A 14,052-nucleotide genomic window follows, 5' to 3' on the forward strand; every position below is an offset into this window, starting at 1 on the left:
TGAGCGTTCTACGAAATACGTGCTACCCAGAATACAAGTATTTACATGCATATATACATACATACAACGTAGCCAGAGCTTCTAAAGGCGACTGAGACAGGGCTTAACTAAGTGCAACAACGATTTTTACAAAGGAATCTTGTTCAATGATGCGTATTCGCGGGCGACAAGAGGAGCCCGCAATCCTAATCTCCAGGTTGTTATTACGCATGCGTCGCATGTATGTAGCCAGCATTCGTTTGGACTTCCATTAAGAATGTATAGAATGCACACAACGCACTTTGATCACGCGCGTTTGGACCTTCTACCACTGATCTGATCACGCGTGTTTCGACCATCTGTCAAGTGAAACTTACGCAAAGTAAAGCGCTGGAGCAAAAGCATTTTGACCTTCGATTGTTATCGCCCGCACTCCGTAACCTCTGGTTATTTCTAGTTCTAGCAGAACCAGGAGCTGTTCTAGTAAATATATACTCGGTGCCGCCTTCTTTATTTACTGCTCATGGTGCCCCGAGGATAGTCTCCCACGCAGTCGCTCTTAGGGGTTCGTCACGCGTTCATCCCTCTGCGTGGTAGGCTACCCCCAGGATGGGTTTGTCGAAAGTTTTTTTCACCGTTGGACTGTAAACCCCTTAAATAGAAGTCAGATGGATTCTCTAGACTTTTTTTCTTAAAAGGTTCGCAGGTACTAAGTTGGAGAATGTCATTGTATGATCTGGAATTAATTCGTCTGGTTTCATTTTTCGGCGCACATCATTTTAGTAAACGCTAATCAATAATCACAAACTGACCAATTTTATGAAGTAAAGCCAAGAGAATAATTTGCCCACTATTCTCGGATAAAGCGGGATTTCGGTTAGTAAAGCAATTAATTATTAACTATTATCTTGTTCTTGTATCGCTTTCACGCGTAAATAGATTATTAATGGGATGAAGATAAGACCAAATATGACCGCAATTAAATTACACAATTTAGCATTTTTTGCGTTTTCCACGGCTCCTTTGTGATCTCCAGCATCGTATGCTCTATCCACCTAGAGAAAAAGAAAGAAAATCATACAATTATAAATTATGTAACCATAAAAAGATCATTCCCGGCACTGCAGACATATCCAGTACCAATTCATGCGAAACGGTCATTCACATTTTAAGGCCCGGTTCAGATGCTGAACTTTACCGAACCTAATAGACCTTTGTCACGCGGCGGCCATTTTGTTCCAGGAAATTAAAAAAAGCAGTGAGAACGAGGCTAGCCGTGCAAATACAAAGCTTTAAGTTAAACGAACTGCCTTTGACCTTGTCTGCCAGGGTTACTCCCCAAAAATACTTTACGGGTGTTATGTGCCGCGGTTCGTAAGTGACGGTTCGAGACGTTTTCTACAACAGTGTGTAGCATAAATTTGAACGTACAAAGCTCAAGTAAAGGTAGGGACTGCTCTAAACTAGCTGCTAAAAAATTAGCCTTTTCTTGTACGCTGATTTGTTTTCTAAAACAACTGCTAGGCCTGAATTTAAAGGCCCATGTTCACCCAAACGGCTTTGCGCGCTTGTGTTGTCAAATGCAGTATTTTGATTGGCTTCCACTTTTAAGGAGCGTTGCGTGACGATACAGAGACAGTATCAAATAGGCCAGTAAGACTTTAATTCTTTTCCAAATGGAGGAAGATATATCGCCGACTTCGTTAAATGGCACCGCAGAAAGCAGTTCAAAATTTAAACTGGTAGTGAATGCGTATGGATGCTTTGTCGAATCCGATGAACACAATGATGAATGAAGGTCACAAAATTGCGAAACGTCTAAGCACCAGGTGAGATTTTCCTGAAGCCCGATTCGACTGTGAAATGTTTTGATTCCTCAATCTATTATTTTGTGTTAATTCTTGGGAAACTTAGGTATGTGTTCTCGAAAGAATAAGCGAGAAGTTGTGTTTGCAAAGCGCCGAATCAGCACTGCGTACAGTCTTGTCGCTGTAATCGCTGTGTTACACTTTCTTTAGGTTTTGCTAAGGATTTGTTTGCTAATAAATAGTTCTCGCTACTTTAGAGCTTTAATCGTGATACGCCAGACGATAAGTTTACGTTGAGGATATCACTCGCTTCATAAATTCAATTAAATAAAGCATTGTTCATGTTAGATTGACTCGCTTGTTTTGCTTTCAACTGCTTTCAACGGGACCTTTTTTTACAATTGAACATTCGATGTAGAAGGAACTCGGAAAACACGCTGTCTGTAGTATTTACAGCCAAGAGCTTCTTTCCCATCTCTCCAGAGATTAAAAAAAACGGATTCACGGAGACGAATGTACTTCGACGACCTCCGTCGACGCGGTCTTCTAACCGTATGTTTCGATGGCGCCGCCATCGAAATGCTGCAGTGAAACAAACACTAACAGAAACAGAAAGGCACACCAAAATATCCAAAAAGATGTAAAGAAAAATACCAAAAGAATCTGTTTAGACTTTCTTTTAAATCAGATTTAGCGAACTGTGGAAGATTAACAAAGATTGACTCTACACGCTGAAGGCAGCGATTTTCAACTCTGCGAAATGTTTTTTTCTGGAGTACAGGGCGCGCGATGCATCTAGGGTGAACATAGGCCTTTAAAGAACCGGGCGCCATATCCCTCCCGTGTAGCACTTAACTAGACCCACCACAACTTGGTGGAGGGAACAAAACAACTTAAGGTTATTTCTTACCTTACTACTGAAGACAATGGCTGATAAACCAGCAGGTAAGCAACAGAACAAGGTGGTAAAAATTGATACAGCCAAGCAATTCTTTGGACGAGGAGGCTGAGCTGTTGAATTGGGCTGAAAATAAGAAAATGGTGGTGAATAAAGAAAGATTAGGCTTTTTGATCGCATAAAAACGTTACTGTCAGGTACAAAGAAATTATTGAATTAAACTTAATGAAGAGCTTACTTGCAAAGTCACACTCGTGGAAGTTGGCCTTTCTTGTGGGTACGGTTGCATCGGGTAGCCAGGATATCTGGGGGGAACTATGGAATAGAGTTTGTATTTAGTATAATGGCTCGTATTAGTTAGATCACACTGTTTCTTCACGATGACTCATTGTGTTATAATATGTATTTATAGCAAAGCAATACTGAACCAGTAGGAAAATCAATATTGAAAAAAAAATGTTTATATCAAGTGCTTAATTTTAATTATCAAGAGTAAATGATATTCTTACGTACCTTGAGTATCTTTCTGATCGGCCATTGCTTGAATATAAAATTGCTGAAAGTACAAATTAAGAAATGGTAAACGTGCAGTGTGCAACCATCGAGTTGTGGATGCACGCGGAAGGTTGCTAAGCTCCAAGGAAGTGGAAGAGAGACTGCCGGTTATTTAGTGTTTGAAAACCTTGACCGGTTACCGGCTATATAGCCACAGCTTTTTAAGTTTAATCACTTAAAATTATCTGCTAAGTTAGCTAATATAATGATGTCAAAAAGTAAAAACTCATTCTTACCTGAGAAGAGATCAAGAAGAAATAATATGCACAGACTTGGAAAAATGTTTAAACCTCAAACGCTGCTTACTCGATACGGATGACTTTTTCAACAGCTATCTCATCCTGTTATAGCGGTTTTCCAGTGACGTCATCAGATTTCTCAATGCCTTTTAAGTAAAATTACTTTACAACTTCCCATACGGATTTTTTGTTCTTACCAATAATACAACTGCATAGCGGAATTTTTCGTTGTCACAGTTCATTTATTAGCTAAAAGGTGGAAACTATCTGTTGTGCTGTAAAGTAAAATCACACCACGGCCTCCTGTTACTTCCTTGCAACCGTCTTCAAACGCAATCTTAATAAAGCTGGTGTGATTATTTTCCGTTACAGGAAAGTCTACACGAACTTAGATTATTGTACAATAAATCACATATATTGCGCAGTAAATCTTATTTATCAGAGGGAACGTCGTCAATACCACGACTACACGTGCTGATGCCAGCGATGGTGGTTTTAGTGCAACAGGGTAGTATTTTGTGTTCCATGCTTTTTCGTGAACCTCGCTTTCAGCATTATATTCACAGCATGTCCATAATAATCCAAATTGATGTTAATCACATTCATGTTTCTCTTAAGACGACTGTAACACCCGGGAGAAATTGGAAAACAAATATTTAGCGGTTAACGCTTGGCGTATTATGGGCAATGTGAAAAAGGTGAATCAATGACCTACCAAGTCAGCCCGATTTTTCTCTGCGGTCTTTACTTTAGACAGAAATATTGACTCTAGAAATCGTAACCTGGAAATTTGGTGCTACCGAACGGATTATTGTGCATAAAAGCGGTTTTTTGATTTTGCTGTAAACAAAAACATATTAAGACCTTCAGCTTGCATGATAGGAGAGTTTTCCGTTCAAGTGTTGTTTGCGGGGTATTTGTTCTTAATCACCCACTCCCTCCATCATAAGGAGGATTCTTTTTGGTGGTTTAGAGTTTAATTGCTCTTATTATAAGTATAAACTGAGGCTTCGCTTTTAGTCTTGGCTAAATCTAATAGTTTTACTTGTTTAAGCTCAGTATACGTTTGTCAAGCCCTAGTTTTGCTGAGTGTTATTTTCATGCTTTACATTTATTAGCAGAGCCCGAACTTAGAAAAATGAAGGATACGTGTTTACTTAAAGATGGACAAAGCACGTACTTTGAAAAGCAGGAACTAAAGTAATATTAAGAAACGGTCCTCTCGGATGTATGAGTCAAAAAGAGGAACATTGTAAGGGCAGCAAACCGTAACTTTTGACCGCACAAGTGAAGTAAATTCAAAGATGGACCCGAAATTCAGAATGTTATGTTTGTATTATGCATGTATTTAATCTTTTAAAATAGCTTTTTAGTTGATAATTCACCTGAACCTGTAGTTTTAATAAAATTGCTTTTTTTTGTTAGCGATGAAACTAGTAGATTGCGAGATAAGCCAATATATACCAAATAATTCCACCAACAAAAATGATGAAACCGCAGGTGAAAGAGGCTATATTCAACCGTCTGGTAGTAGCTGAGAGTCTTCTTGCCCTTTCGTAATCTCCTGCGTCATATGCTTTGTCCACCTAGTGTAGTAAAACATTAAAAGTAGAACAGATATATCATACCAAGTAAAAACAACTTTTCAAATATGAAAATATTTAATACTAAATTTGTGCTGAAAAATTAAAAGACTTTAAACGCATTCTAAACCATAATTTCATGCACCACGTTTCAATCGGACACCATTCAGGAAATTTCAAAACTTTGATTTTTGATTATTTTAAGTTTAAGAACTTAGCGATGCTGTATTAGACTTTAATAGTGAAATGCATGAAAAGCCCATAATTCAGCAAGGAGCATACACTACCAAACTCCGCGGTGGTTTCAATTTTAAACCCCAAATTTTGCCGTCTGTGGATGCCTGAACTTCTGAAGATGAAATTTTAATTAGCATCATGTGCTAAAGACAGTGTTGTGCTTGACTAAAAACATCCCAGGGCAGGTTTGCAAGAGTGACAAGAAAATTCTTCAGTTCCAAATGGAGGAAATATAGGTTTAAAAATGTCCTTGGTTAAAAATATCATTTTTAAAGGTGCTGCTACACGTACGTATGTTGATGAAGTAAATGTTAAATATGCAAATTTGTCGTTTTCTTTCTTCATTTTTGTTGTTTTTTTAATTCATTTCTGTTACTGCTGGCGGATGTCTTTTTGTTTGTTACAATGCAGTTTGTTGGAATTTTAACTCACAGTTGTTATTTCATACGATCTTGATCGAAAAATACTTGAATACTCCCACGTAATAACTGTGGGGGGAAGTTAGATGCCAATACCTCCATTTTATCCCATCAATTAATTGGCATCTAGAACGCCAGCAGCAGCCAGCATATTCAAAGGCTTTAATCCCCACTCCCCACCCCGTTGGATGACCAACGGGTTCAGACGAAACTCTGCAAGCGACGGAACGTGCGCCTACCTTATACTTTAAGCATGCATGATGGGAGTAAGATGCTGATTGGACTTTTTAAAAATATATATAAAATCAAGATGCTATATTTAACAGTGTTCATACCATGCAACTAAAGACCATGGCGACTACACTGATAGGAAAACAACAGAATAGTAAGGTAACGCTGGTTAAATGCTCGTAATTCTGGGGACGAGGAGGTTGTATCTGGACAGGCTGGTAAAATAAAAAGAAGACAATAAAAAAAACAGGTCGAGAGTTGAATATCAGGAAGGTTGGCAATTTTCATGCTCAGGGTCGGGTTGTTCAAAGCTGGGTTAAGATAACCCAGGGCTAATTTGAATTCAGATTTGAACGCTTAAAATTAAAGTAAATTCAGTTTAATTCCTTTTTTTTCGACAAGTTGATGTTTGGATGCTTTTAAAAAAAACAGAGACAATTACCCGAGAAAATGCATTTCAACAAAAGAAAAAGAAACCCGGGATAAAATTAAACCTGGCGGTTAAGCGCTAATCAGCCTTCAAACAACTGGGCCCAGTGGGTCATCGAGAGCCGGTTGGTGCTAACCTGCGTTTCTTTTTCTTTTATCAAAAAGTACTCCCGCGGATAATTTTCTCTATTCTTTTTAGGGTATCCAGTTATCAAATTGTAGGCAAAGAGAATTAAACTCAATTTGTTTTTTAAGCTCTTATATATCAAATGTCAAATTTTAAACTTACCCTGGATTATCTGAACCCAGATTCGAACAACCCGACCCAGGTGGTGATAAATATCTGATAAATTTGTGATTTATTCATTTAAAAACCATATCTCAATTTGTGATTGGTTTAATCCATCATTAAATTAAAAGCTGACAAAATTTGAAAGTTTATAATAATGTCATGTGTTCCAAGCTAAAAAAATAAACGACTGGAGTCACACACCTGAGAAGCAGTGTAGAGTTAGAGAGCGTGAAACTGGCTAAAAGATGTCACTAAGCCATGAAGAATTAAGTAATTAGGAAATTACGGAATTTATTACCATTTGGTCTAAATACTCACTTGCAAAGCTTCATCAATGGCATGTTGCTGTCCTTGGGCTGGTGAGTATGTTTGCAGTTGATATACCAGCTGTCCAAAGTCTGGATTTCTGGAAGGAGCTATGTATTCATAACTTTTCTCTTTAGTATCTTCTATACTTTTTAAAAGCAGGGTATAGATTTCATTACCCTATATCTGATGCCCAGGCCAAATGAAAATTAAGGGAGAAGTCTTTAAGAATGCTCTCTTGACAAATTTAGGTTCTGAAAGCTATTGTGGATTCAGTTTGCTTTCATTTTAAACTTTTTTCTCTATTCAAATTTGACTGAAGGCACTGGGAGACTTTTATACCACCCATTAAATGAGATAGAGTGCATTTCTTTTTTTGTGATCTTGGATTCGTACTGCGTCAATCAATAGCAAAGTTACACAGTCTGAGAAATCTGAGTATTTGTTTTACCGAGCTTAATCCCGACAATGCTATACTTGTTCCCAGACCCTTCATATTTTTCATTTACAGTGTTAAAGGCCAATGACCTGTCCCTCCCTTACTCCAATCCGTTATCTTCATCAAATGTCGGAAAATCTTTACAATTTTGTCAGAGTTTCGCTAGATTTTTAGATGTTTAACATATTATTGTAACAGATTCAGCCAAGATCTTTGTTAACACAACTCCGCTAACTTGTTGATGGTTTTTAAATTTGGTACATTAGATATGAGCTTAAAGGTACCTTGGGCAATGTTTTCCCTTGAGCTCATAATTGTTAATTGCTGACGCTGAAAGAAGATTTTAAAAACAAGAAGGAATGAGTTGAGGTAAATGACTAAATGTTCTGTTACGAATTTTAGATTTGCCCAAGTGGATCAGCTTCTGATATTAGTGGACACTAGCAATTCTACATCATAAGTTTTACCTCATTCTCTCTTGGTTTTGAAAAATGGATTACCCTTCGACGCGAAGATGTGATGTAATTATGTTTCTTAACAACGAAACACTAAGCTAATTACATTTGACGGATATACAAAACAAGAGAATGTAATGAAGAGAAAGGTAAAGGCAAAGAGGCAAAAGCTAACTGAAAATAAATTTAAGCCTATGCTTACCTGAGAACGACTTTAAAGATCACTGGTATTAAGACTAGAATTCTCTGAAGCAGATTTAACAATCTCAATCATTTTTAGTTCTATTATCGTAATTGATTTTCACTGACTGAATCATACGAAAAGTGATTGACTAGCTGATAGTTTGTTTCAACTCAAATGTTTATTATTTTAAATAAGTATTTCATAATGGTATAACTAAAGTTCGTAAATGCTGAAGGAGTTTTAGTAGCTTTTTTTAATGATCTCATAAATATAATGCAATCTTTTCTTGTTAATGCTGGAACCCCGAAACCAGAAAATACTTGTTAATGAAACGTTGAATGAATGGGATGTGGAGCATTTATAGTCAAACAGTGATGACCCCGGGATTTTCTTTTTCCTTCCTCTTTTTGGGCTTCAGCATGAGTAATCACAAATGAAAAACTAGCATGGTATGTCTTTTGTCACAAATTCTCTTTTGTAAAGTGCGTTAAAAAGGAAGTGAAAACATTTGATGTACATCATACATGTTTTTAATAACTTCCATAAATGGCAGCGAAGGCGCATGAATGCAAAAATCGAAACAGAAAACGACAATTGGTGACAGTCTTGATCAGCAATGTCAGCCAACGTCAGAGGCGTTCGAAAGCCTCTCTCTTGACTTTGTACACTTCAATTATTGTCTAGCTTTACAGTTATTTTGGGTGTCCAACTACTCTTTTTTTATTAATAATTATATTTCTTGAGTAGAAAGTTCACAGGTACTAAGTTGGAGAATTTCATTGTATGATCTGGAATTCATTAGTCTGGTTTCGTTTTTCTCCGCACATCATTTTATTAAACACTTATCAATAATTACAAACTGACGAATTTTATGAAGTAAAGCCAAGAGAATAATTTGCCCATTATTCTCGGATTGTAAAGCGGAATTTGCGGTAGTAACTCAATTAATTAAAAACTATTATCTTGTTCTTGTATCGCTTTCACACGCAAATAGACTATTAATGGGATGAAGATAAGACCAGATATGACCGAAAGTAAATTAAGCGATTTAGCAGTTTTTGCGTTTTTCTCCGCTTCTTCGTGATTTCCAGCATTGTATGCTCTATCCACCTAGAGAAAAAGAAAGAAAATCATACGAGCATAAATTATGTAATCATAAAAACATCATTCCCGGCACTGCAGACATTTCCAGTACCAGTTCATGTGAAACGGTCATTCACAGTTTAAGGCCCGGTTCAGATGCTGAACTTTACCGAACCTAATAGACCTTTGTCACGCCGTGGTCATTTTGTCCCAGGAGATTAAAAAAACATTGTTTTTGCGGTCAGCATTAGATCCCATCGGCCGTAGCCTCTTTCTCCCTTACTTCACGAAGTTTATACAAGGTAGAACTGTTTTCTGCTTTTATACAGCTCTTTCGAGAAAGGTTGTCGGAAAAAATGTGCACGCGACAATCCCGAAAGGTAATATGGGATACGATCAATTCACTCAGTTCCTGACACTGTAGCTGTCAAAACTACTTTTGTCACTTTCCTTTAGCACTCGCAAACATACGTCTATAAGTCTCTCGTGCCATTCTCTCAAATGTCTTTGCAGAACAAAGATAACTATAGATATTTTACCTACTACTGTATATAGTTTTTACCTTTTATATTCTCCCCTAATTGGTGTCCCCAAATTAGTAAGGGATTCTTTTTTTCCCTGGCTAGACGGCTTTTGACACTTTAATAAAGTTTCTATCTATCTATCTATCTATCTATCTATCTATCTATCTATCTATCTATCTATCTATCTATCTATCTATCTATCTATCAAAACCACCGACAATACCTTTCAGGATTGTCGCGTGTACTTTTTCTGACAACCTTTCTCAAAATAGCTGTATATATCACACTCGGGTGATATTTCAAGTAGGAAATGTTCATGAAAGTGCAAGTCTATTCAATTTTAAAGAAAGAAAATTGTTGGGAATAGCAATATACCGAGTATACCATGCTAACCACTAGACCACTGAGGATTTGATGGATGGAAGGGAAATAATTTAATTACGTATAGCATCAACCCCAAACCAAAAAAGAACTTAGCAAGTTGCGAAACAGTGCTTAACCCTAATCAGAAAAGGCAGTGCTTAACCCTATTCAGAAAAGGCGGTGCTTAAACCTAATCAGAAAAGGCAGTGCGTCACCCTAATCAGAAAAGGCAGTGCTTCACCCTAATCGGTAAAGGCAGTGCTTAACTACTACTACCACTTTAAGGAAAACTATGTTGTGTAAATTTCATGAGGTGTCCGAAGGGGCTAAGGTCGAAAGGATCTAATGTTAACCTGTTTTTGCACGGCTAGCCTCGCATTGAGAACGAGGAAAGCCGTGCAAATACAAAGCTCTTTTAATCTCTTGGGATGACCGCCGCGTGACAAGAGTCTATCCGTGGAAAGTGCGGCGCTGAATTAATTAGGAACGCCTGTTTCAATTTGGAACGGCGCAGCCGTTCTTTTCGCATAGCCTAGACTACGAGTAGTCCCCCATTTTTCCTTAGGGATAGTAGAGCGAGCGAAACGAGAGCGCGCGTGAAAATCACCCCACGCGAGAAAAGGCGACACGTGGAGGGGAGAGAGAACGATTTTCGGGAACGGCTTTGATTCAGAGGCCGAACTTTTCATGTACCGAACCTAATGCATAAATTATTATAACGTATTTTGTTAGCAGTTTGACCTGGAAATTAGCATTTTTCGCCTTTTGAACTTAGCTCAACTGCAAAGGCGCCTGAATCAATTCAGCCAGTCTAAACAATTTGAGTCGGCCTTTATTCGAATTTATAGGTTCGGCTCATGAAAAGTCTGGCGTCTGAACCGGGCCAGCTAATAGGCGCCGGCAACGAGGACGTTGGAACAGAAATAGGTTTATGTCTATCATGTGCTTCACGCTTTTTTGCACATTTCTTTGCCGTTGCTGCCCGACTACGACGTGAAAATGCCTAATTTCACGTTTCATGGAGGACGCAAACAAGTTACGACAGAATTTTCTTTCTCTTTCTAAAATTTGAGTGCGGCCCCCAGGAAATCAACTCCAGGCAAATTTGCCTACATCAGATATTTTCAGCGAATTTGAAAGGACGCTAATTCGTTTTAAAAGTTACGTTTTTTGCAGTCGTCGCCGTCGTCGATGCTAAAACGCTCTAATAGGGGCTAGGTCACGTGGCAATATCTGGTAATTTCAGCGCTTGTCAACTAGTCAAAGAAAATTTATCCCAAATAATTGTGCAAGCGTAAACGAGAATAGGAAAGCCAAAAGGGGCATAGGTGAACTAGCATAATAACGACTGTTTCCCCAGCATTTTTACTGAGTTTTTTCGGCTTTTTTAAAGTGTTGTCAGAACCCGTAGCCAATATAGATCTGAGGCAACCATGACTTAAATTTTTCGTTCGTATCTTATGCAATATACACCTAAAAAAAAATAATTAATAACGATTTAGAGGTAGCACATCCACCAAGCAGCCATTCGTCTACCTGATTCTTCGGTCAACTGAAATGGAGTACCCAGAGAAAAACCTTTCGGAGCAAGGGAGAGAACCAACAAATACAGTACCTCAGTAAGATTTTTCTGCTATTACTTGTTTTTGCTGGTTTGTTTTGGTAAGTTAAACTTCATAAATTGTAGCTAAGTTAAACGAACCGTCTTTGACCTTGTCTGCCAGGGTTACTCCCCTAAAATACTTTACGGGTGTTATGTGCCGCGGTTCGTAAGTGACGGCTCGAGACGTTTTCTGCAACAATGTGTAGTATAATTTTGAACGTACAAAGCTCAAGTAAAGGTAGGGTCTGCTCTAAACTAGCTATATACTAAAAAATTAGCCTTTTCTTGTACGCTGATTTGTTTTCTAAAACAACTGCTAGGCTTGAATTTAAAGGCCAATGTTCACCCAAACGGCTTTGCGCGCTTGTGTTTTTGTTTTGTAACGATTTTTTTGTCAAGGATGTAGTGTTTTGATTGGCTTCCACTTTTGAGGAGCGTTGCGTGACGATACTACGCGAAATTTTTTTTTTTTTCTGGAGTGCAGGGCGCGCAATGCATTTAGGGTGAACATGGGCCTTTAATGAACAGGGCGCCAAATCCCTCCCGTGTAGCACTTACCTAGACCCATCACAACTTGGTGGAGGGAACAAAACAACTTAAGGTTATTTCTTACCTTACGACTGTAGACAATTGCTGATACACCACATGGTAAGCAACAGAACAAGGTGGTAAAAATTGATACAGCCAGCCAATTCCATGGACGAGGAGGCTAAGCTGTTGAATTGGGCTGAAAATACGAAAATAGTGGTGAGTAAAGAAAGATTAGGCATTTTGATTGTATAAAAACGTTGCTGTTAGGTACAAAGAAATTATTGAATTTAACTTAATGAAGAGCTTACTTGCAAAGTCACACTCGTGGAAGTTGGCCTTTCTTGTGGGTACGGTTGTATCGGGTAGCCGGGATATCTGGGGGGAACTATGGAATAGCGTTTGTATTTAGTATCATGGCTCGTACGCTGACTCTTCACGATGATTGTGTTATAATATGTATTTATAGCAAAGCAATACTGAGCCAGGAGGAAAATCAGTATTGAAAAAAAATGTTTATATCAAGTGCTTAATTTTAATTATCAAGGGTAAATGATATTCTTACGTACCTTGAGTATCGTTGTGATCGGCCATTGCTTGAATATAAAATTGCTGAAAGTACAAAGAAATGGAAAACGTGCCGTGTGCAACCATCGAGTTATGGATGCACGCGGGAGGTTGCTAAGCTCGAAAGAACGTAAACGTTTGAGAATCGCTTGACTTTTCTGAATCGACAAAAGATAGTTTAGATTAGCTGGTTTTTTCCATTTGTGAAATTTACAGAAAAGACAGGACTGCCGGTCATTTAGTGTTTTGAAAACCTTGACCGGTTACCGGCTATATAGCCACAGCTTTTTAAGTTTAATCACTTAAAATTATCTGCTAAGTTAGCTAATATGATGATGTCAAAAGTAAAAACTCATTCTTACCTGAGAAGAGATCAAGAAGAAATAATATGCACAGACTTGCAAAAAAAGTTTAAACCTCAAACCCTGCTTACTCGATATGGATGACTTTTTCAACAGCTATCTCATCCTGTTATAGCGGTTTTCCAGTGACGTCATCAGATTTCTCAATGCCTTTTAAGTAAAATTACTTTACAACTTTGCATACGTATTTTTTGTTCTTACCAATAATATAACTGCATAGCGGAATTTTTCATTGTCACAGTTCATTTATTAGCTAAAAGGTGGAAACTATCTGTTGTGTTGTAAAGTAAAATCACACCACGGCTTCCTGTTACTTCCTTGCAACCATATTCAAACGCAATCTAAATAAAGCTGGTGTGATTATTTTCCTTTACAGGAAAGTCTACACGAACTTAGATTATTGTACAATAAATCACATATATTGCGGAGTAAATCTTATTTATCAGAGAGAACGAATACCACGACTACACGAGCTGATGCCAGCGATGGTGGTTGTAGTGCAACAGGGTAGTATTTTGTGTTCCATGCTTTTTCGTGAACCTCGCTTTCAGCATTATATTCACAGCATGTCCATAATAATCCAAATTGATGTTAATCACGTTCATGTTTCTCTTAAGACGACTGTAACACCCGGGAGAAATTGGAAAACAAATATTTAGCGCTTAACGCTTGGCGTATTATGGGCAATGTGAAAAAGATGAATCAATGACCTACCAAGTCAGCCCGATTTTTCTCTGCGGTCTTTACTTTAGACAGAAATATTGACTCTAGAAATCGTAACCTGGAAATTTGGTGCTACCGAACGGAGTATTGCGCATTAAAGCGGTTTTTTGATTTTGCTGTAAACAAAACATATTAAGACCTTCAGCTTGCATGATTGGAGAGTTTTCATTTCAAGTGTTGTTTGTGGGGTATTTGTTCTTAATCACCCACTCCCTCCATCATAAGGAGGATTCTTTGTAGTGGTT

The 14,052-nt window shown here is 38.0% G+C and overlaps 2 protein-coding genes across 2 annotated transcripts; both read right to left on the minus strand.

The window, feature by feature from the left end:
- Positions 1–684: 684 nt before the first annotated feature.
- LOC140934949 (proline rich transmembrane protein 1B-like) lies at positions 685–13,147 on the minus strand. Its single transcript, XM_073384506.1, has 5 exons — positions 13,085–13,147; positions 12,725–12,767; positions 2,924–3,000; positions 2,698–2,811; positions 685–1,034 (listed from the first exon to the last, which is right to left on the minus strand). The coding sequence occupies exons 2-5, from the start codon at positions 12,747–12,749 to the stop codon at positions 876–878; spliced, it is 375 nt and encodes a 124-aa protein (XP_073240607.1). The 5' UTR covers positions 12,750–12,767; positions 13,085–13,147; the 3' UTR covers positions 685–875.
- Positions 4,913–8,169, minus strand: LOC140932778 (transmembrane protein 233-like). Its single transcript, XM_073382290.1, has 5 exons — positions 8,073–8,169; positions 7,700–7,745; positions 6,989–7,086; positions 6,054–6,164; positions 4,913–5,065 (listed from the first exon to the last, which is right to left on the minus strand). Exons 2-5 carry the CDS (start codon positions 7,725–7,727, stop codon positions 4,913–4,915), a joined length of 390 nt encoding a protein of 129 aa, XP_073238391.1. The 5' UTR covers positions 7,728–7,745; positions 8,073–8,169.
- Positions 13,148–14,052: the final 905 nt, after the last annotated feature.

The sequence above is a fragment of the Porites lutea genome, chromosome 4 (assembly GCF_958299795.1).
Source record: "Porites lutea chromosome 4, jaPorLute2.1, whole genome shotgun sequence".
In the NCBI taxonomy this organism is placed as follows: Eukaryota; Metazoa; Cnidaria; class Anthozoa; order Scleractinia; family Poritidae; genus Porites; species Porites lutea.